Genomic DNA, 19,859 nt, shown 5'->3' with positions numbered 1-19,859 from the left:
CCAGCAGCATGTCACCTACAGTGCTCGTGTGTGTGTGCGCGTGTGCATGCGTGTGTGCGTGTGGGGGGGCTGAGATGAGCTGGAGGAAGGAAGCCATCATGTGTTCTCACCACATGACTCACCCAACCACAAGAGGGGCTTGTGGATCGTTTATTAGAGTTTGTGAACTGGCAAAGTAATGTGCTGTAGAAAATATAGATTTTCAGTTTATAAGACATACGTAACGTACAGTTGACTTCTATACATTTATATATTAGACTGTTAGGCTTGCAACCTCAGCAAACGTTTCAGATGTGAAACCGAATAATCATAATGCCGCACTAACGGAATTGTGACAAAAGAAAATCTAAATTCATAAATGGCAAAAAAATATTATTTTAACAGAATACAATAAAGGTAGTCTTTTGACGTTTTTAATACACGGTTACCTGTACACGAGGAAAAAAACACTAAAATTAAACATTTCAAAATTATAATATCCCTTTTCATTAAGCAATGAAGTTAATACTAGATTCATTTAACTAATCAATCATACATATATTAGATCACACAAAGTAGAAAGAAAAATAATGAATTAAAAAGTTAGCTGGACTGTACACGTCGCCCCAGTGTGTACGGGTGGGGCGGTGGGGTGGTACCAAATAAGACAGTTTTGATCGTAATACTTAGAATATAAAAAACTACAATTAATTATTACACAGGTAGAATCCCGAGGCTTAGCAGTCTTGAATGATTCAGTTACAGAACATACATAAAACACATCTCATCGTTGTCCATAGCAAGATGCAACATCAAATTTCAAATGACACATTCACGATCTTTGAATATTTTCATTATGAAAACAGAACAAAAAACATGGGACAGTATTCCTGCAATAATGACTCCATGGAAGAAAAAAAAGTCTTTGATTTAATTATATATATATATTTTTAAATAAAGTATTTAGTCAAGTATCTGAGCATACATACATAGTTTTACAAGATAGCAAAGGCAAATAACTCACAATATGCAACATCCCTAACCCCATCAGATCATTGTAATAAAAAAAGTATCCATTACATTTTCAAATGCCTAAAAAAAATTATCTAAGAACTACAAGTTATGTCAAAATATTACAGAATCCATCTTTGTTTCAAAAATGAAATAAGATATTGCACCTTTTTTTAAACCAGAGTACAATAACATGACAATGGAAAACAAAATACAAACAACAGGAATTAAATTAGGAATTAACTGCCATTTGCCAACACACCTTGTATTTTGTAACAAAATAATAATTTTTTCTGTAACAAAACATCACAGTTTCATCTCACTGAATTAAAATGCTTTATGTAAAAGTAAAGAAAGACATTTTTTACACATTCTTAAAACATCATGACAAAACAAAACATAACAGTATTCAAGACTGCTAAGCCCATAATTACGTTTTTATTGCAACAGAACTAGAAAAAATAGATTATATTGCGTTTGCTGAAATGTTACAACTCCGGGGTTCGTTTTGGCGGTTTAATTTGAATCAAAAAGTAAAATATAGAAAACAAAACGGCTCTCATATGTCCAAAAGGGATCCCGGAAATTGTCCATTCAAAATAATGGTGTACACAAGTATTTAGTAACAATTAAATGTTCCTGATTTAGAAATATTCTTTTTTTTTTTATTGTATAAGTCATTCTACAGCTAGTGTTTCTCACTAAGAAAAAAGTAAAAGTCTTCAAGGCGTTGCAAATCTAGAAACCTCTGTTACAAAAGGTTCGTTTTCCTCCCCAGTGATTCAAAACTCTTCAACTAAAGGTCCTCTCTAATTATCCTGCAAAACACAGAGCTGACGTCAGGAGACAGCACAGTCACACACGCATGCAGCTCAAAGCAGGCAGTCATGACAGTTCAGTTCAAAATCTGGTACAGGCAGGAGAGGGCGTGTGTGTGTGTGTGTGTGTGTGTGTGTGAGCGTGAGGCAGGAGGGCGTGTGTTTGTGTGTGTGTGTGAGCGTGAGGCAGGAGAGGGCGTGTGTGTGTGTGTGTGTGAGCGTGAGGCAGGAGAGGGCGTGTGTGTGTGTGTGTGTGAGCGTGAGGCAGGAGAGGGCGTGTGTGTGTGTGTGTGAGCGTGAGGCAGGAGTGTGTCACCTGTAGTCCGGGGGCCTGTGTCTGCTGGGCTCCCTGGCCGTAGTACGCCCCCTGCTGCCGGTAGTACTCCACCCAGGCAGCGCTGTAGTCCGGGGGGGAGCTCTGCTGGGAGCCCGGCCCTGCTGCTGCCTGGTCTGGAGGAGACGTGGAGGGGATGAGAGGTGGTGGTGGAGGTGATGGTGCAGGTGCTAGTGATAGTGGAGGGGATGAGAGGTGGTGGTGGAGGTGATGGTGCAGGTGCTAGTGATAGTGGAGGGGATGAGAGGTGGTGGTGGAGGTGATAGTGGAGGGGATGAGAGGTGGTGGTGGAGGAGGTGATGGTGCAGGTGCTAGTGATAGTGGAGGGGATGAGAGGTGGTGGTGGAGGTGATGGTGCAGGTGCTAGTGATAGTGGAGGGGATGAGAGGTGGTGGTGGAGGTGATGGTGCAGGTGCTAGTGATAGTGGAGGGGATGAGAGGTGGTGGTGGAGGTGATAGTGGAGGGGATGAGAGGTGGTGGTGGAGGAGGTGATGGTGCAGGTGCTAGTGATAGTGGAGGGGATGAGAGGTGGTGGTGGAGGTGATGGTGCAGGTGCTAGTGATAGTGGAGGGGATGAGAGGTGGTGGTGGAGGTGATAGTGGAGGGGATGGTGCAGGTGCTAGTGATAGTGGAGGGGATGAGAGGTGGTGGTGGAGGAGGTGATGGTGCAGGTGCTAGTGATAGTGGAGGGGATGAGAGGTGGTGGTGGAGGTGATGGTGCAGGTGCTAGTGATAGTGGAGGGGATGAGAGGTGGTGGTGGAGGTGATGGTGCAGGTGCTAGTGATAGTGGATGGGATGAGAGGTGGTGGTGGAGGTGATGGTGCAGGTGCTAGTGATAGTGGAGGGGATGAGAGGTGGTGGTGGAGGTGATGGTGCAGGTGCTAGTGATAGTGGAGGGGATGAGAGGTGGTGGTGGAGGTGATGGTGCAGATGCTAGTGATAGTGGAGGGGATGAGAGGTGGTGGTGGAGGTGATGGTGCTAGTGATAGTGGAGGGGATGAGAGGTGGTGGTGGAGGTGATGGTGCAGGTGCTAGTGGAGGTGATAGTGGAGAGTCTTACTCTGTTTCTTGTAGTACTCCTCCCACGCCTTGCTGTAGTCTGGCCCACTGCTCTGGGTTTGGCTCTGCTGACCTGCACACACACACAAACACACGGTCAAAAATGCTTCCATGCCCCCACCCTGAGGGGGTATACCTCTCCCCAGACTACCCCCCCACCTGCCCCCAGTAGGGTTACCTGGGTCCTGCTGGGCCTGGGGTTGCCAGGTCTGATATGTGGTTCCCCATCCTCCAGTCATGAAGGTCTGAGGTCCGCTGCAGCCAGACAGAGGGATTCGTGTTCAATTCTGTCACCATACTTTAGTATTTATATAGTTTATTACAAAGGCTTAAAAGATAGCAGACAGCTTCCAGCATGTTACTCGTGTTTCCCAGAGCAAGTCTCAGATAGACGGTCAGTAGATGTGTGTGTGCTAGACAGGGTCAGTAGATGTGTGTGTGCTAGACAGGGTCAGTAGATGTGTGTGTGCTAGACAGGGTCAGTAGATGTGTGTGTGCTAGGTTATGGTTTCTACTCACTTCTGATGAGGAGTAGCTGCGGCCTGGGAGAAGGGGTTCAGACCAAAACTACTGTTACCTCCCATTCCTGACGCCTGGAGAGAAGAGGAGAGACAGGGAGGGGAGAGAGGATGGGGGAGAGAAAGGAGAGGGAGAATGGGGGAGAGAAAGGAGAGGGAGAATGGGGGAGAGAAAGGAGGAGAGAGAGAGAGAAAGGAGGAGAGAGAGAGAGGATGGGGGAGAGAAAGGAGAGGGAGAGGGGGGGAAGGGAGAGGGGGGGAAGGGAGAGGGGGGGAAGGGAGAGAGGATGGGGGAGAGAAAGGAGAGGGATAAAGAGGATGGGGGAGAGAAAGGAGGAGAGAGAGAGAGGATGGGGGAGAGAAAGGAGAGGGAGAGGGGGGGAAGGGAGAGAGAGGATGGGGGAGAGAAAGGAGAGGGAGACCACACTTGTAGTTAAAAGACCCAACAGGCCAGGTCAGGGAGCAGAGCCTCTGTTCACACCATGCTGGATCCTTCATGTTTAACCCTAACCATTCTGCTGGATTGGGTCAGCCTCAGTAGCCTCCCCCCCCACCAGCACATTGACATGTGCCCTCATGAATGTGTAGCCTGACAATAGAGGACGGCTGGTGGAGGGACCACCTACCCCAATCTTCTCATCGATCAGCTGGCGAGCCAGCTCCATCTGCTGCGGGGTTCCCCGGACAGAGAACACCCTGACGCTGGGGTCTGTGCTGGGCGGGGGGTTCCTCTGCAGCTCCACGTGGGCCCCGGACTGCTGGTTGATGTTCTTGATGGTCTCTCCACCTGGGGGTCAGGGAGAGAGAGTGAGTTGTGGTGATGTGTGACATTACAATGTGCTGTGATGTCACATCCTGTCAGTTTTAGCGTAGTGCCATTACAATGTGCTGTGATGTCACATCCTGTCAGTTTTAGCGTAGTGCCATATCCTCCCCTGCCCCACTAACACCAGCGCTACCCAGAGCCAGAAGCCCTGCTCCCTCTCCTCCCCTCCAAGACTCCTGCTGCTGAGGTCAGGGGGAAGGAGGGGGTGATTATACCAGCAGGATGAAATAAAACATTTCTGGAGAAAAAGACTAAATTAAAGCGTATCCTCTTTCTGGGATATCGTTTGTCTCCCTCTTTAGCCTTTCACTCCAGGCTGCATGTTGTGCTCTGTGGAGAACGCAGGGAGTGAGGGGGAGACACCACCCGGCCCCCCTCACTCCTCCTCCTCCGGATCACAGCCTAGGGCTCTTCCCAACATCAATTACACGTCTGTCCGCTGGTGGCTGACACCACGGCGACCCAGGATGACCCCATGATGACAACGCTCTCCCCCCTGTCACCAGACCTCACACGGGCCGGTGAGCTTTGTCAGGCAAATGAACCTTCTGCTTAATGAAGCCATTATGAGGTGCTCTGGTAGAACAGCACAGAGAAATGAAGACCTGACTATTCACTTCATGGACTGAGGCCTTGGAGCACTCACATAATATAGGCCCATTAATGAGCCTGGTTTAGTGAGGGGGGGCAGAGTGAGGGACTGATGTGGGTTAGGGCTAGGCCCAGCAGCAGAACAGAAGACCTCCACGATGCTCTCAGTGTTTTATCTCCAGAGCAGGTTGCCTGCTAGCTAGGACGTTCTTCCCCACGTTATATACTACACACTACACTACGTTATATACTACACTACGCTATACACTACGCTATACACTACGCTGTACACTACGCTGTACACTACACTACGTTATACACTACACTACGCTACGCTATACACTACACTACGCTATACACTACACTACGCTATACACCCGCATGGGCATGAGAGTGAGTGATGGTGAGAGTGTGTGTGTGATGGTGAGAGTGTGCGTGTGTGTGAGGGTGAGAGTGTGTGAGGGTGAGTGTGTGTGTGAGGGTGAGAGTGTGTGTGTGAGGGTGAGAGTGTGTGTGTGAGGGTGAGAGTGTGTGTGTGTGAGAGTGTGTGTGTGAGGGTGAGAGTGTGTGTGTGAGGGTGAGAGTGTGTGGGTGAGAGTGTGTGAGGGTGAGAGTGTGTGAGGGTGAGAGTGTGTGAGGGTGAGAGAGTGCGTGTGTGAGGGTGAGTGTGTGTGAGAGTGTGTGTGTGAGGGTGAGAGTGTGTGTGTGAGGGTGAGAGTGTGTGTGTGAGGGTGAGAGTGTGTGTGTGAGGGTGAGAGTGTGTGTGTGAGGGTGAGAGTGTGTGTGTGTGAGGGTGAGAGTGTGTGTGTGTGAGTGTCCTCAGTGCTGGGGCAGCAGGCTGGTCCTGGCATGGTAAAGATATTAATCACCGTCCTGTAAGACAGGCTGACACCCAGCCCCGCCCACCCAGCCCAGCCCCGCCCACCCAGCCCAGCCCCGCCCACCCAGGACACTTCATATGCTAATGCTGGGGGGGCGGGGCCGGGATATTAGTTTCCCCGCGCCCCACACGCACAAAAGGCACTTGACATTTCTATTGCTGTGTTTTCACCATAGGTAGAGGGGCCCTATCTGATCACGCCCCACCACACACACAGACACACAGGACGGCCCACACAGACACACACACACACAGGACGGCCCACACAGACACACACACAGGACACACACACTGGCCTTCCAATGCAGTGGTCAATGACTTTTAAATAGCTGGCAATAGAGTGGGTATGAATAGCCAATAAGCTAATTCCTTTCATTCAACCAGCGTCTGCACTCTATCTATGTGAATGCTGCCCATTAGCTGCAGCCTGCCTTCTCATGATGGAGGGCCTCTATTATGCTGCCGCAACAATTAATGTCACATTACACACATTATCCCCGTCATTAAGCCTTTAAGAGGAGCCTGAATGCTGCTGGTGCTGTATGCATGAGGCTAGGGGGGCGGGGGGGCAGGGGGGCCACCTTGTGCTTCCCTCATCACTTTCTCCCCCCCCACCCCCCCTCTCTCCGGGACAACCATGAGAAACAGCCCTGATGAAGAGGGCAGTAGAGCTGACCACCACCAGAACTAAATAAACATCTTGTTAGTAACTCGGGCTAGACTGAACAGTAGTAAATGCTGGCTTGCTTGTTAGTAACTCAGGCTAGACTGAACAGTAGTAAATGCTGGCTTGCTTGTTAGTAACTCGGGCTAGACTGAACAGTAGTAAATGCTGGCTTGCTTGTTAGTAACTCAGGCTAGACTGAACAGTAGTACATGCTGGCTTGCTTGTTAGTAACTCAGGCTAGACTGAACAGTAGTACATGCTGGCTTGCTTGTTAGTAACTCGGGCTAGACTGAACAGTAGTAAATGCTGGCTTGCTTGTTAGTAACTCGGGCTAGACTGAACAGTAGTAAATGCTGGCTTGCTTGTTAGTAACTCAGGCTAGACTGAACAGTAGTACATGCTGGCTTGCTTGTTAGTAACTCGGGCTAGACTGAACAGTAGTAAATGCTGGCTTGCTTGTTAGTAACTCAGGCTAGACTGAACAGTAGTACATGCTGGCTTGCTTGTTAGTAACTCAGGCTAGACTGAACAGTAGTACATGCTGGCTTGCTTGTTAGTAACTCGGGCTAGACTGAACAGTAGTACATGCTGGCTTGCTTGTTAGTAACTCGGGCTAGACTGAACAGTAGTACATGCTGGCTTGCTTGTTAGTAACTCGGGCTAGACTGAACAGTAGTACATGCTGGCTTGCTTGTTAGTAACTCGGGCTAGACTGAACAGTAGTACATGCTGGCTTGCTTGTTAGTAACTCGGGCTAGACTGAACAGTAGTACATGCTGGCTTGCTTGTTAGTAACTCAGGCTAGACTGAACAGTAGTACATGCTGGCTTGCTTGTTAGTAACTCGGGCTAGACTGAACAGTAGTACATGCTGGCTTGCTTGTTAGTAACTCAGGCTAGACTGAACAGTAGTACATGCTGGCTTGCTTGTTAGTAACTCAGGCTAGACTGAACAGTAGTACATGCTGGCTTGCTTGTTAGTAACTCGGGCTAGACTGAACAGTAGTACATGCTGGCTTGCTTGTTAGTAACTCGGGCTAGACTGAACAGTAGTACATGCTGGCTTGCTTGTTAGTAACTCAGGCTAGACTGAACAGTAGTACATGCTGGCTTGCTTGTTAGTAACTCGGGCTAGACTGAACAGTAGTACATGCTGGCTTGCTTGTTAGTAACTCAGGCTAGACTGAACAGTAGTACATGCTGGCTTGCTTGTTAGTAACTCAGGCTAGACTGAACAGTAGTACATGCTGGCTTGCTTGTTAGTAACTCGGGCTAGACTGAACAGTAGTACATGCTGGCTTGCTTGTTAGTAACTCGGGCTAGACTGAACAGTAGTACATGCTGGCTTGCTTGTTAGTAACTCAGGCTAGACTGAACAGTAGTACATGCTGGCTTGCTTGTTAGTAACTCAGGCTAGACTGAACAGTAGTACATGCTGGCTTGCTTGTTAGTAACTCAGGCTAGACTGAACAGTAGTACATGCTGGCTTGCTTGTTAGTAACTCGGGCTAGACTGAACAGTAGTACATGCTGGCTTGCTTGTTAGTAACTCGGGCTAGACTGAACAGTAGTACATGCTGGCTTGCTTGTTAGTAACTCAGGCTAGACTGAACAGTAGTACATGCTGGCTTGCTTGTTAGTAACTCGGGCTAGACTGAACAGTAGTACATGCTGGCTTGCTTGTTAGTAACTCAGGCTAGACTGAACAGTAGTACATGCTGGCTTGCTTGTTAGTAACTCAGGCTAGACTGAACAGTAGTACATGCTGGCTTGCTTGTTAGTAACTCGGGCTAGACTGAACAGTAGTAAATGCTGGCTTGCTTGTTAGTAACTCGGGCTAGACTGAACAGTAGTAAATGCTGGCTTGCTTGTTAGTAACTCGGGCTAGACTGAACAGTAGTAAATGCTGGCTTGCTTGTTAGTAACTCGGGCTAGACTGAACAGTAGTACATGCTGGCTTGCTTGTTAGTAACTCGGGCTAGACTGAACAGTAGTACATGCTGGCTTGCTTGTTAGTAACTCGGGCTAGACTGAACAGTAGTACATGCTGGCTTGCGGGCTGTGTCCTGCCCTCAAGCCACTCAGGGCCCAACAGCTAGAATATTCTCTTGAGGAAAATAGGTAACTTGGCTAAAGACAAATCAGAAGTATGTGTGTCTGTTTGAGGCAGTCTGGGGGTCTAAGAGCTGCAGGCTGGACACAGAATACTGCATATATTAGAGGAGGACCAACTTCAAAACTACCCTACAGATGTGTGTGTGGTGGGGTGTCTACTATATGAGCTGAAGTGCCAGAGGGCTTTGCTATCAGTTACCATGCAGAGGAAATATTAGCAGTCGTTTTTGTGGGATTTAGAATGAAAGTGCTGACAAAACCATACCCAGCGCCCCCAGATCCAGCCCCCCAGACCCAGCCCCCCCTGCTGAAGACCGGGCCCCCCCAGATCCAGCCCCCCAGACCCAGTCCCCCCTGTTGAAGACCGGGCCCCCCCAGATCCAGCCCCCCAGACCCAGCCCCCCCTGTTGAAGACCGGGCCCCCCCAGATCCAGCCCCCCAGACCAAGCCCCCCCTGTTGAAGAAAGGGCCCCCCCAGACCCAGCCCCCCTGCTGAAGACCCGGCCCCCCAGACCAAGCCCCCCCTCACCTTTTCCGATCACCAGGCCACACTTGTCGGCAGGTATCGTGTAGGTGCCCTCCTGCAGGCCTCCGGGTGCCGCCATGCTCCAGTCGCCACGGCCTCTCCCCCGGCCCCGTGGCCCCATGGGGCCTCCGAACCCATCACGCTCCTGGGGGGAGAGAGAGAGGGGGGGGGGGGAGAGAGGGGAGACACACCAGAGGCTCAGACAGCAGAACATGTCACCCTCCGGAGGCACAGCCAGCATCGTCACGTGTTTATTCATTTAGCTTTAATCCAGACTGACATTCAGAACCCGTAACACCCGCTGTGTCTACTGAACATGGTCTACAGGACGTCTGGGCTCACCACCCTGTTCCTCCTGTGAGACCGTGACCACCTGTGGACCACCAGCCCTGTGGGACCCCCAACATCTATAGGTGTGGGGTGAGTGGGCCCCAGGGGGTTGTGTGGATGAGGGGGGCTTAGGGGGTTATGTGAGGGGGCCCAGGGGGTTGTATGGGTGAGGGGGGCCCAGGAGGGCCCAGCAGCCAGTGGTCTGAGGTGAGACCTGGTTACCTGAGAGAGAAGCCCCCCCCCAGCCAGGCCCAGCCAGAGGGAAAGGGGGTCCTGGGGGGGCAGAGGGGGCCCCACACTGGCCCTGTCTGGCAGCCATGCAGAGAGAGACTGGGCAGGGGAGGGCTGGGGGAGGAGGGGGGTTAGGCGGGTCATGGCTCATTAAAGTGAAGGATCAAAGCAGTTTAACTATTGGCTCAACATTCATAACTGACTAAATATGCATTACCAACCAGAACAGGCATGATTAACAATAACAAACTTGGGTGTCTGGGGTTACCTGGTCAGGTAGGGGTCAGAGAGGGTTACCTGGTCAGGTAGGGGTCAGAGAGGGTTACCTGGGCTGTGTGTGTGGTCAGAGGGTTACCTGGGGTGTGTGTTGTCAGGTAGGGGTCAGAGAGGGTTACCTGGGGTGTGTGTTGTCAGGTAGGGGTCAGAGAGGGTTACCTGGGCTGTGTGTTGTCAGGTAGGGGTCAGAGAGGGTTACCTGGGCTGTGTGTGGGGTCAGAGGGTTACCTGGGCTGTGTGTTGTCAGGTAGGGGTCAGACAGGGTTACCTGGGCTGTGTGGACCAGCTCGTTGATGAGGTGGACTGCGTGCTGGCAGCGGTCTGGCTGACCCATCACCTGGGCGACCCTGTCTGGACTGATCCCATCATCTGGAGGGAGAAACATGTGACTAGTGGCACACACACACACCTCTCACTACCAGTACCACAGATACCCCCCAGCCCAGCCAGGTGAGAGGGGGGGTAGAGGAGAAGTGTCCCAGCCGGTCCCAGCAGAGCACCCAGAGGGGGTCTGGGAGAGACAGGCGGGGGGGGTGGGTCGCTGTAGCAGAGCTCAAATGGCACCAGATCATGGTCCTCTCAGACTACTGGCACAGAGTGTAGCCTGCACACACACACTCACAGTGTAGGACACACACACACACACACACAGTATTATCCTCACCTGGTTTGAACTGGATCCGGACCCCAGCATCGTTCTGGATCTTCTTGATCATCTCTCCGTTCCTGCCGATGACGATGCCCACTGCAAACCTGGGCACTGCCACCTGGGGGGGAGGAGGCACTGAGCACACTGCAGCGTCCTGATCTCTGAGAGACGACTGATGCAGGTGTGTTACAGGTGAGGAGTGATGCAGGTGTGTTACAGGTGAGGAGTGATGCAGGTGTGTTACAGGTGAGGAGTGATGCAGGTGTGTTACAGGTGAGGAGTGATGCAGGTGTGTTACAGGTGAGGAGTGATGCAGGTGTGTTACAGGTGAGGAGTGATGCAGGTGTGTTACAGGTGAGGAGTGATGCAGGTGTGTTACAGGTGAGGAGTGATGCAGGTGTGTTACAGGTGAGGAGTGATCCAGGTGTGTTACAGGTGAGGAGTGATCCAGGTGTGTTACAGGTGAGGAGTGATGCAGGTGTGTTACAGGTGAGGAGTGATCCAGGTGTGTTACAGGTGAGGAGTGATGCAGGTGTGTTACAGGTGAGGAGTGATGCAGGTCTTACATCTAGACTGCTGCCTCCCAGTCTGGCTCCAAAGTCCCCCCTGCCAGCCCTGAAGTCTCCCTGGTCCTTGTCTCTGATAATCTCCACCACCAGCTCCCGGGCTTGCTGCACGCGCACACACACACACACACACACAGAAGTGAGTGTCTAGGTTGTGTGTGTTTGTGTATTCAAGGAGTATGTGTGTGTGTGTGGTGACCTACCTGAACCTTGTAGGGGTCACCAGTGATTCTCAGAGGCTTGTCAGCTCCGGTGGGCATGGGACCATCCTGGATCATGATCATCTTCACCCCTGTTCTCTCCTGCAGGACACACACACACACACACATTTCTATATGACTGAAGAACACCATCTATTCCAGCTGATTTAAAGAGCTTGTTCCCGAGGCTGCACACCTGCAGCTGCTTGATGGTGTCTCCTCCCTTGCCGATCACCAGCCCCACCTTGCTGGCCGGGATAAGGAGCTCCTGAATGGCGCTGTTGCCGTCCATGTCGCTATGGAAACCCGGACCGTTCCGACACCGGTCCACAATCTGGCTGAGGAGACGCTTGGCCTGCCTGTTCACACACACACACAGTTACACACACACAGTTACACACACACCCTCTCCTAGTGTCAACAAGTGGAACTATTGCCTGGTAGCTGAGATGGTACTTTACACTGTGTCTGGTAGCTGAGATGGTACTTTACACTGTGTCTGGTAGCTGAGATGGTACTTTACACTGTGACTGGTAGCTGAGATGGTACTTTACACTGTGACTGGTAGCTGAGATGGTACTTTACACTGTGACTGGTAGCTGAGATGGTACTTTACACTGTGTCTGGTAGCTGAGATGGTACTTTACACTGTGACTGGTAGCTGAGATGGTACTTTACACTGTGACTGGTAGCTGAGATGGTACTTTACACTGTGACTGGTAGCTGAGATGGTACTTTACACTGTGTCTGGTAGCTGAGATGGTACTTTACACTGTGACTGGTAGCTGAGATGGTACTTTACACTGTGACTGGTAGCTGAGATGGATACTTTACACTGTGTCTGGTAGCTGAGATGGTACTTTACACTGTGACTGGTAGCTGAGATGGTACTTTACACTGTGACTGGTAGCTGAGATGGTACTTTACACTGTGTCTGGTAGCTGAGATGGTACTTTACACTGTGACTGGTAGCTGAGATGGTACTTTACACTGTGACTGGTAGCTGAGATGGTACTTTACACTGTGTCTGGTAGCTGAGATGGTACTTTACACTGTGTCTGGTAGCTGAGATGGATACTTACTCAATGCTCTCTGGGCTCCCTGTCAAGGTGCAGGGCCGGTCCATCATGCCTCCACTGTCTGTTGACACACACAGACACACGGTCAGAACTCCCTGACAGCTGGGCCAGAGCCTGCTGGTCTGGCCTCAGATTCAGAGATGACTAGGAATCTACTGTGGTCTGCTGGTATCTACACAGATGACTAGGAATCTACTGTGGTCTGCTGGTATCTACACAGATGACTAGGAATCTACTGTGGTCTGCTGGTATCTACACAGATGACTAGGAATCTACTGTGGTCTGCTGGTATCTACACAGATGACTAGGAATCTACTGTGGTCTGCTGGTATCTACACTTGAACACTAGCTGTGGATAATGGGCCTCTGCTCTCAGTCAGAACGTACCGGCAGCAATCTGGATCTTACAGCCGGACTCCAGCTGGATTCTCGTTATCTGTTCTCCTCCTCGTCCAATGACTGACCAGCGGAGGGAGGGGAGAGGAGAAGAGGGGAGATTGGAAAAGGTCAAGCTTGTGGCAGTTTGAAACGAGCTCAGGTCAACAGCTGTAGGTAGGGTGAGATTGAGTCAATCGTTCAAATTGAGTTGACAGAACTAAAGGTGGACTTACTGAATCCAACCATCTTATCAGGCACTTTGAAGTCTTCTGTCATAATAGCCCTGAGCAGAAGGAGAGAAAGGAGAGAAAGAGAAGAGGAGGGATAGAGGGGGAGAGGGAGGGAGAAAAAAAATCAATGTGGTGACCCTGACATTCAGAAAGACCGCTCTGATGGTTGTGCAGGTGATGAGAACATGCTACTTGACTGAGACAGACATGCCGATACGCAGCCAGACTCATAATGTCCCACAGATCATCGCTGGCAGAAGGCATGCAAGGCTCACCTTTGATGTACCATTCCACCAAGCTGGTTACCTACTGGAAAACAGAGAAATCAGAATGTGGTCAATCAAGCTGAAACAGAGGGAGGTAGGCCTGGCTACACCAGGCTGGGGGGGCGGAAGGAGTCAGGCTGAGAGGAGAGGGAGGGAGGTAGGGGGGAGAGGGGAGCAGATGGAGATGACTGACTGCACTGTGTCAGTGTCTGACCCACAGCGGGGTGCCACACTGCTATGGAAATTAGATGCGTGTGTGTGTGTGTGTGTGAGAGAGTCATTCTGAGAGGTGCTGGTCGGGTCACTGATTTCTGGTAGTGACTTGACTGCTGCCAGACGTCCAGGGGGCCTGCTGGGTCAGTGGGGAGGATGCTCACACCAGACCTGATGTCTACAGACGCCTCACGCAATTTTATGGTCGTTTGCACTTATTTTCACTGCTAGAAATGAATTGAGGTAAAGACCTGGAATGGGATTGCTGTTGCTATGAATATAAAGGGCTATAGGGTACCCAATGTGACTCCAGTTGCAGGCCAAGCACTGAGGTGGAATAAATCCCGGAGGAAAACAAAACGAAAAACCTCTAAAATCTGCAGAACGGAAGATAGGGTTGATACAGGCCCTGCCCCCTCACCCTCCTGACAGCACAACAGTGAAAACAGCAAAGCACATTTAAATGTGTCACATGTTACAAAGAGTTACATCATAAATATCATGCAGACAGAGAAGAATCTTGTGGGTGTGAAAATTTTGCACGTATCTGTGAGAATGTCTCAGATTGAATCTCTGGCAGATATGGTGGTATGATTAAACAACCTGTCCAGGAATTTCCAACATTCTATAATCTGCTGATTATGTCAGACAACGCCAGCACACACACCTCTGAGAGCAGCTCAGCATCTTGCAGGCAGGGGTAGAGCATGTGACTGCAGATTGGGAGGTTGCAGGTTCAAATCCCCCTGTACATCTTTTGCTGATTCCATCATTGTTCCTACTATACACCTCTGAACGGACGGCTGGCTCATGCCGGACAAGGTCGTAAATGAGCGCGCCCGCTAATGCTCTCCTGACCTCGATGCAGGCCCAGGTCACCTGACCACAGTATGCTGCCACATGGAGCCCAGGTCACCTGACCACAGTATGCTGCCACATGGAGCCCAGGTCACCTGACCACAGTATACTTCCACATGGAGGGGGCTAATTGGCTGAAGGAGGCCATCGAGTTATGTAATTAGGTTAGCTGCAGCTCTCCTGACACAAGGTCTCTGTTAACCTAGCCTGCTAGCTATCTGATAATCTGCTAGCTAGCTGTAAACCTTGCCAGCCTAATAACATGCTAGCCAGCCTGTTAGCCAGTTAGCCCGTCAGCCCGTCAGCCCGCATGTTGGCCATCCAGCAGCAGCTCGAGGTGGGCAGCAGGAGGAGGATGGCGCAGGTAGGGTGGTTTCCTCACCAGCAGGCCTACCCCCAGCAGGCCTACCCCCAGCAGGCCTACCCCCAGCAGGCCTACCCCCAGCAGGCCTACCCCCAGCAGGCCTACCCCCAGCAGGCCTACCCCCAGCAGGCCTACCCCCAGCAGGCCTACCCCCAGCAGGCCTACCCCCAGCAGGCCTACCCCCAGCAGGCCTACCCCCAGCAGGCCTACCCCCAGCAGGCCTACCCCCAGCAGGCCTACCCCCAGCAGGCCTACCCCCAGCAGGACAGGTCTGTTCTTCAGTTAGTGTGTGAAGTTGGAAGTGTCAGTGCACTTGACAAAGTGTGCAAACTCGGCAGTGTGTGTGTGTTCTTGAGAGTGTGTGTGTGCTTTAGAGAATGTGTGACTAAAAGCTTGGGTATGTGTGCACTTGGAAGTGGGTGTGAACCTGAAAGAATGTTGTAGTTTATTTTTATCTAATTCCATTGCTAGTTATGTACCCTTAGTTTGCTAGTGATGTACCCTTAGTATAGTTAGTCCTCATATTTAAATTTTAGATTCCTATATGTTTAATGTTTGCACCTTCCTGCCAAAGCAAATTCCTTGTCTGTGCAAACTTTCATGGCGAATAAAACCCATTCTGATTCTGATTTGTGTATGTGCGTGTGTGCGTGTGCAGCACCTTGCGGGGCAGCTTACCTCCGTCGTCCATGGAGCGTTTCTGTGCTGCGTAACCATAGAGACTGGGATCAACTACTGAGTTGTTGTTCATGTGGGGCATCTGCTCTCCTCCCATTTTAGCTGCAATCTGGGAGAGAGAGAACATCATGACATGACAACATCAAACTAGTTACAAACAACATGACTATGGAACCATTTTACCTGGGCGGAGCCAAGGCACACCAGCCAGTCTGAGTACTCAACTCTAAATTAGCCACCTGTCCATTCTAATTATCTCCGTGTTCTCCAGAGACGAACACTGAAACCTCGACACACAAAGCACCAAGCTCTCCCCCTAATCTCCCTCGTCCCTTTGAGAAGTATACAGTTTCACTCAAATTACACTCAATTGAGATCTCAGTCTGGTAAGAAATTGATGTAATTTTGTTGTAAAGATACAGTAACGCCAATTACAGGCAGCCAATTAGAGACATCAGTCACCTGCAGCACCATCATCCTCCACTCTTGAGCTGCTGGTGAGGGAGGAGGGGCGGGTTACCCTAACCCTTCGAAATACGCTGGGGGGGGGGGGGACTGGACACACACACACCCACAGACTGTTCGTACAACATAACCATCTTTCCTGGTAATGTTGAGGGGCCTAACCCTGTAAAGGCAGGGGAGGGCCTAACCCTGTAAAGGCAGGCCTAACCCTGTAAAGGCAGGCCTAACCCTGTAAAGGCAGGCCTAACCCTGTAAAGGCAGGCCTAACCCTGTAAAGCCAGGCCTAACCCTGTAAAGGCAGGCCTAACCCTGTAAAGCCAGGCCTAACCCTGTAAAGGCAGGCCTAACCCTGTAAAGGCAGGCCTAACCCTGTAAAGGCAGGCCTAACCCTGTAAAGGCAGGCCTAACCCTGTAAAGCCAGGCCTAACCCTGTAAAGGCAGGCCTAACCCTGTAAAGCCAGGCCTAACCCTGTAAAGCCAGGCCTAACCCTGTAAAGCCAGGCCTAACCCTATGCCAGCTATGCACACTGCACATCACCACCCAGAGGCTGTAAAGTACAACAAGGTTAACACACACATGGGAGTCAGACCAGACAACCAGCCACTTGTTAGAGCTGGTCTGGGAGGAGAGGAGGAGATGGTCTGGGAGGAGCTGGAGGTGAGGGGGGTTACTCTGGGGGAGTCTAGAAGCTGGCGTAATTTCCCCCTGAGGAACCCTAACCAGGGGAGGGGCTGAGAGATTTCAACCAAACCCTGGGAGAAACTGAGTCTGACTAAGACACCGTCCTTGGAATCCACATTCCACATCTTAAATAACCAGAAAAAAACATACAGAATTTCACCCTTCAAAATAGGTGGGTGTGTATTTAATTGTATCCTTAATTTGTAATATATCACAACCATAGTAGTTTTGTTAAAGTACATTAGTCACAGAGAAGCTGTAGGCTTGCAGGAAGGACTTGCTGGGCTCATAAAAAAGGAGCTGATAAATGTCTGGAGTACTTGGTGTACTACAACCAGATAGAAGAATCTCCAGAGAGATTATGCAACATACAGGCTGTGTTCTAGCACAGACCAGTACTACTACATCAGAGGAAATTAGAATCAATAAACATTGTGCTGCCTTCGGATCATTGTGACACCGTCGTGGCAGCACAAGGGTTAAAGACAATTTCTAGAATCCATAACTGGGAGGGGGGGGTCTATTTTAAGGTCAAAGCCCCCCCTTTAATAATGCAGCTGCACATGCAGCCTGGAGCTGTCCCTGCAGCCAGGGGTGGGGGTCTTTACCACCAGGACACACATGCTGCCCTTCTCAGGCCCTGGTCACACTGGTCTGGAAGCAACATCTACTACTAGCTACCAGACACAGTGTAAAGTACCATCTCAGCTACCAGGCACAGTGTAAAGTACCATCTCAGCTACCAGGCACAGTGTAAAGTACCATCTCAGCTACCAGGCACAGTGTAAAGTACCATCTCAGCTACCAGACACAGTGTAAAGTATCCATCTCAGCTACCAGACACAGTGTAAAGTACCATCTCAGGTACCAGACACAGTGTAAAGTACCATCTCAGGTACCAGGCACAGTGTAAAGTAACTTCTCAGCTACCAGACCCAGTGTAAAGTAACATCTCAGCTACCAGACAGTGTAAAAGGGCAACCAGGAGGGACAGCTGAACATGCTGTATTGGGGTGGGTCAGCTGCAGCCTGGGTGCCAGTCCAGAGGTTAGCTCAGCTGAGGACGAGGCTGGTGGGCACCCCGGGAGGAGGTTGAATCCCATGTGCCATATGCTCATCCTGTTCAGAAGAATGTGTTTTAGTGGGGCCTGCAGCCTGTCTAGGGAGACACGAGACACAAGGCTTTACAGACGGCCTCAGGGTTGTATTAGTGTCCTGTTGCAAGTCTGGTTTATCGTTTCCATGATGTGCAACTCAGGAGTACAGGACAAGGCGGGGGACGTGTGTGAGACATGACTCTGCAAACAGGTGTGTTTAAGCACTGTGAAAAACACACCTGCATCACAGACACGTACATTGTTAGGCACTGACAAGTGTGAGAGGCTGTGCTGTGTAATGTACGATTCTCTGCATTCAAAACCTGCTACAATGTTCATAAACAAGGCTCTGGGGCCACCGGAACCTGTGTTTCAGTCCACTGGTCATGTCACTGAAAGCTCCAGAGACAGGAAGCTGAGAGCTACACTTGCTGCGAGGGCACATGGTCTTAAAACCACACATTATGGAGAGGTGAAAATTGTGCAAGAACTGAAAGATAAGATTGGGTATGGGGCATAGACACAGGATATTGTGACAAATGTCCGTGGTTTAGAAATGGCTCCATTTTACACTGCGCACACTAGTTGCTTCGTGCCCACTGCCTGCCTTAAATCCATATGGACATTTTACGTCGACTTTAAAAAGTTGAGCTCGTTATCCAGCTAAATGCATAACTGGCTAACGTTTTAGGACAGCGAGTAAGACTGACCAGCTGTCAATGAACCCGTTATTTTGGTACAAGGAATTTGTTGTAACAACGCGGGTATACTAGAGTTGCATAAAGATATTGCCATCTTTGCTCTGACTATGTTCCACTCAAGTCCTTCCGCAAAACGAAGAATTAGCTAGCTACAAAAGCTAACGTCTGTCTACTGTAAGCAAGACTTGTTGCTAATGTAAACGAAATGGAAAGTTGAATTTGAATACGTAACAAATCAAGCTAGCTATCTTTGTAAACAATGTTATAAATTGCTAATACAACCTACTATTATAATAAACTAATTTAAAACGCCAGCAACGTTCGACAGCTTGCTAAAAGTCAAAGATGCCAACCCACACTAGCTCTGGTAGCTAGCTAGCTTGCAGCAGGATTCATGGGATTAGCACAGTAGCTATGCTACCTAGCTAGTGCTACCTAGCAGCCAAGTGAGTAGGCAGTAACACTTATCCTGGGTGACCGACATTACTTTACTCAGAATGTTCTTTTTTCCCTGGCAAACAAAATAACAGGTACAAGTTAAATAGCCGGATTTGGTTGACAGCTAGCTAGCTAACTAACTTTTGACAGCGTGGTTGAAATCAGCTGATAGACTGGCTTCGCCACGAACTAGGCCACAACCACAACTGGTCATCCTAGCTGGATGCATCAGCTCGTGCTGGCTAGCGAGCTACAGCTAACTAGCTAGCTTTAACTTCTGAGGCTTTACAACAGGTTGCAGTTTGTTGCTGTGCCTAGTTTTTTAAAAGTTTCCTTCACTTCTATATCACGCAAGTTACGCTTCAGTTACGTCAGTATTGTTTTGCCTAATTGTTGACTTGTTCTTGGGACTGTTTATGAAGTGTTATTGGCCCGCATTCTCTAATCTGCTCGCACAGCAATGCTGGGAGTCTTAGCACTGGGACCGTATGGCTTGTTCGCTAGCCTGCTAGCTGTGCTTACAGGAGGACTGTGTTTTTTTCGAGTGAGGGGGGGGGGGGGGGGTATGGGTGTACGCTGGTTAAAAAAGTGCACTCCGCCACCACGCCGAAATGTCTTGCTCGTTTGTCGTCTGAAATATATCAGTGACTCATCGGTGAAATGTATTACCTGTCGAGCCCGGTGTAAAGCGTCAGCGAAGCCATCCGCTTTCGTTCCAGGCTGAGCCACCGCGGCCTGTCCCTGCACCAGCTCCGCCATCATCATCATCCCTACTACGGCAGCTCTCAGAAACACCGAAAAAAGCACTGGCGAGCAGACAGAGCGACACACGCG

The 19,859-nt window shown here is 50.1% G+C and overlaps 1 protein-coding gene across 2 annotated transcripts; it reads right to left on the bottom strand.

The window, feature by feature from the left end:
• Positions 1-399: 399 nt before the first annotated feature.
• fubp3 (far upstream element (FUSE) binding protein 3) lies at positions 400-19,859 on the bottom strand. 2 transcript variants are annotated; one of them, XM_067258572.1, is made up of 18 exons: positions 19,695-19,859; positions 15,643-15,751; positions 13,539-13,572; positions 13,267-13,316; positions 13,043-13,114; positions 12,659-12,716; positions 11,773-11,935; positions 11,580-11,678; positions 11,377-11,481; positions 10,826-10,928; positions 10,430-10,530; positions 9,328-9,469; positions 4,348-4,508; positions 3,723-3,796; positions 3,382-3,458; positions 3,205-3,276; positions 2,125-2,258; positions 400-1,808 (listed from the first exon to the last, which is right to left on the bottom strand). In XM_067258572.1, the coding sequence occupies exons 1-18, from the start codon at positions 19,791-19,793 to the stop codon at positions 1,800-1,802; spliced, it is 1,662 nt and encodes a 553-aa protein (XP_067114673.1). In that variant the 5' UTR covers positions 19,794-19,859; the 3' UTR covers positions 400-1,799. The 2 variants fall into 2 exon arrangements, with proteins under 2 accessions (XP_067114673.1, XP_067114672.1); XM_067258571.1 differs by having other exon boundaries at positions 3,205-3,458.

The sequence above is a fragment of the Osmerus mordax genome, chromosome 20 (assembly GCF_038355195.1).
Source record: "Osmerus mordax isolate fOsmMor3 chromosome 20, fOsmMor3.pri, whole genome shotgun sequence".
NCBI classification, from domain to species: domain Eukaryota; kingdom Metazoa; phylum Chordata; class Actinopteri; order Osmeriformes; family Osmeridae; genus Osmerus; species Osmerus mordax.
This window is presented reverse-complemented; position numbering and strand designations above follow the sequence as displayed.

Excerpts from the sequence above, each read along its gene's own strand:
- fubp3 (XM_067258571.1), bottom strand. The coding sequence starts at position 19,793 with ATGATGATGATGGCGGAGCTGGTGCAGGGACAGGCCGCGGTGGCTCAG. Across the intron at positions 13,573-15,642 it reads ACGCTCCATGGACGACGGAG|TAGGTAACCAGCTTGGTGGA; the intron begins GTAAGCTGCCCC and ends TCTGTTTTCCAG. Across the intron at positions 11,936-12,658 it reads GGGAGCCCAGAGAGCATTGA|GCAGGCCAAGCGTCTCCTCA; the intron begins GTAAGTATCCAT and ends GTGTGTGAACAG.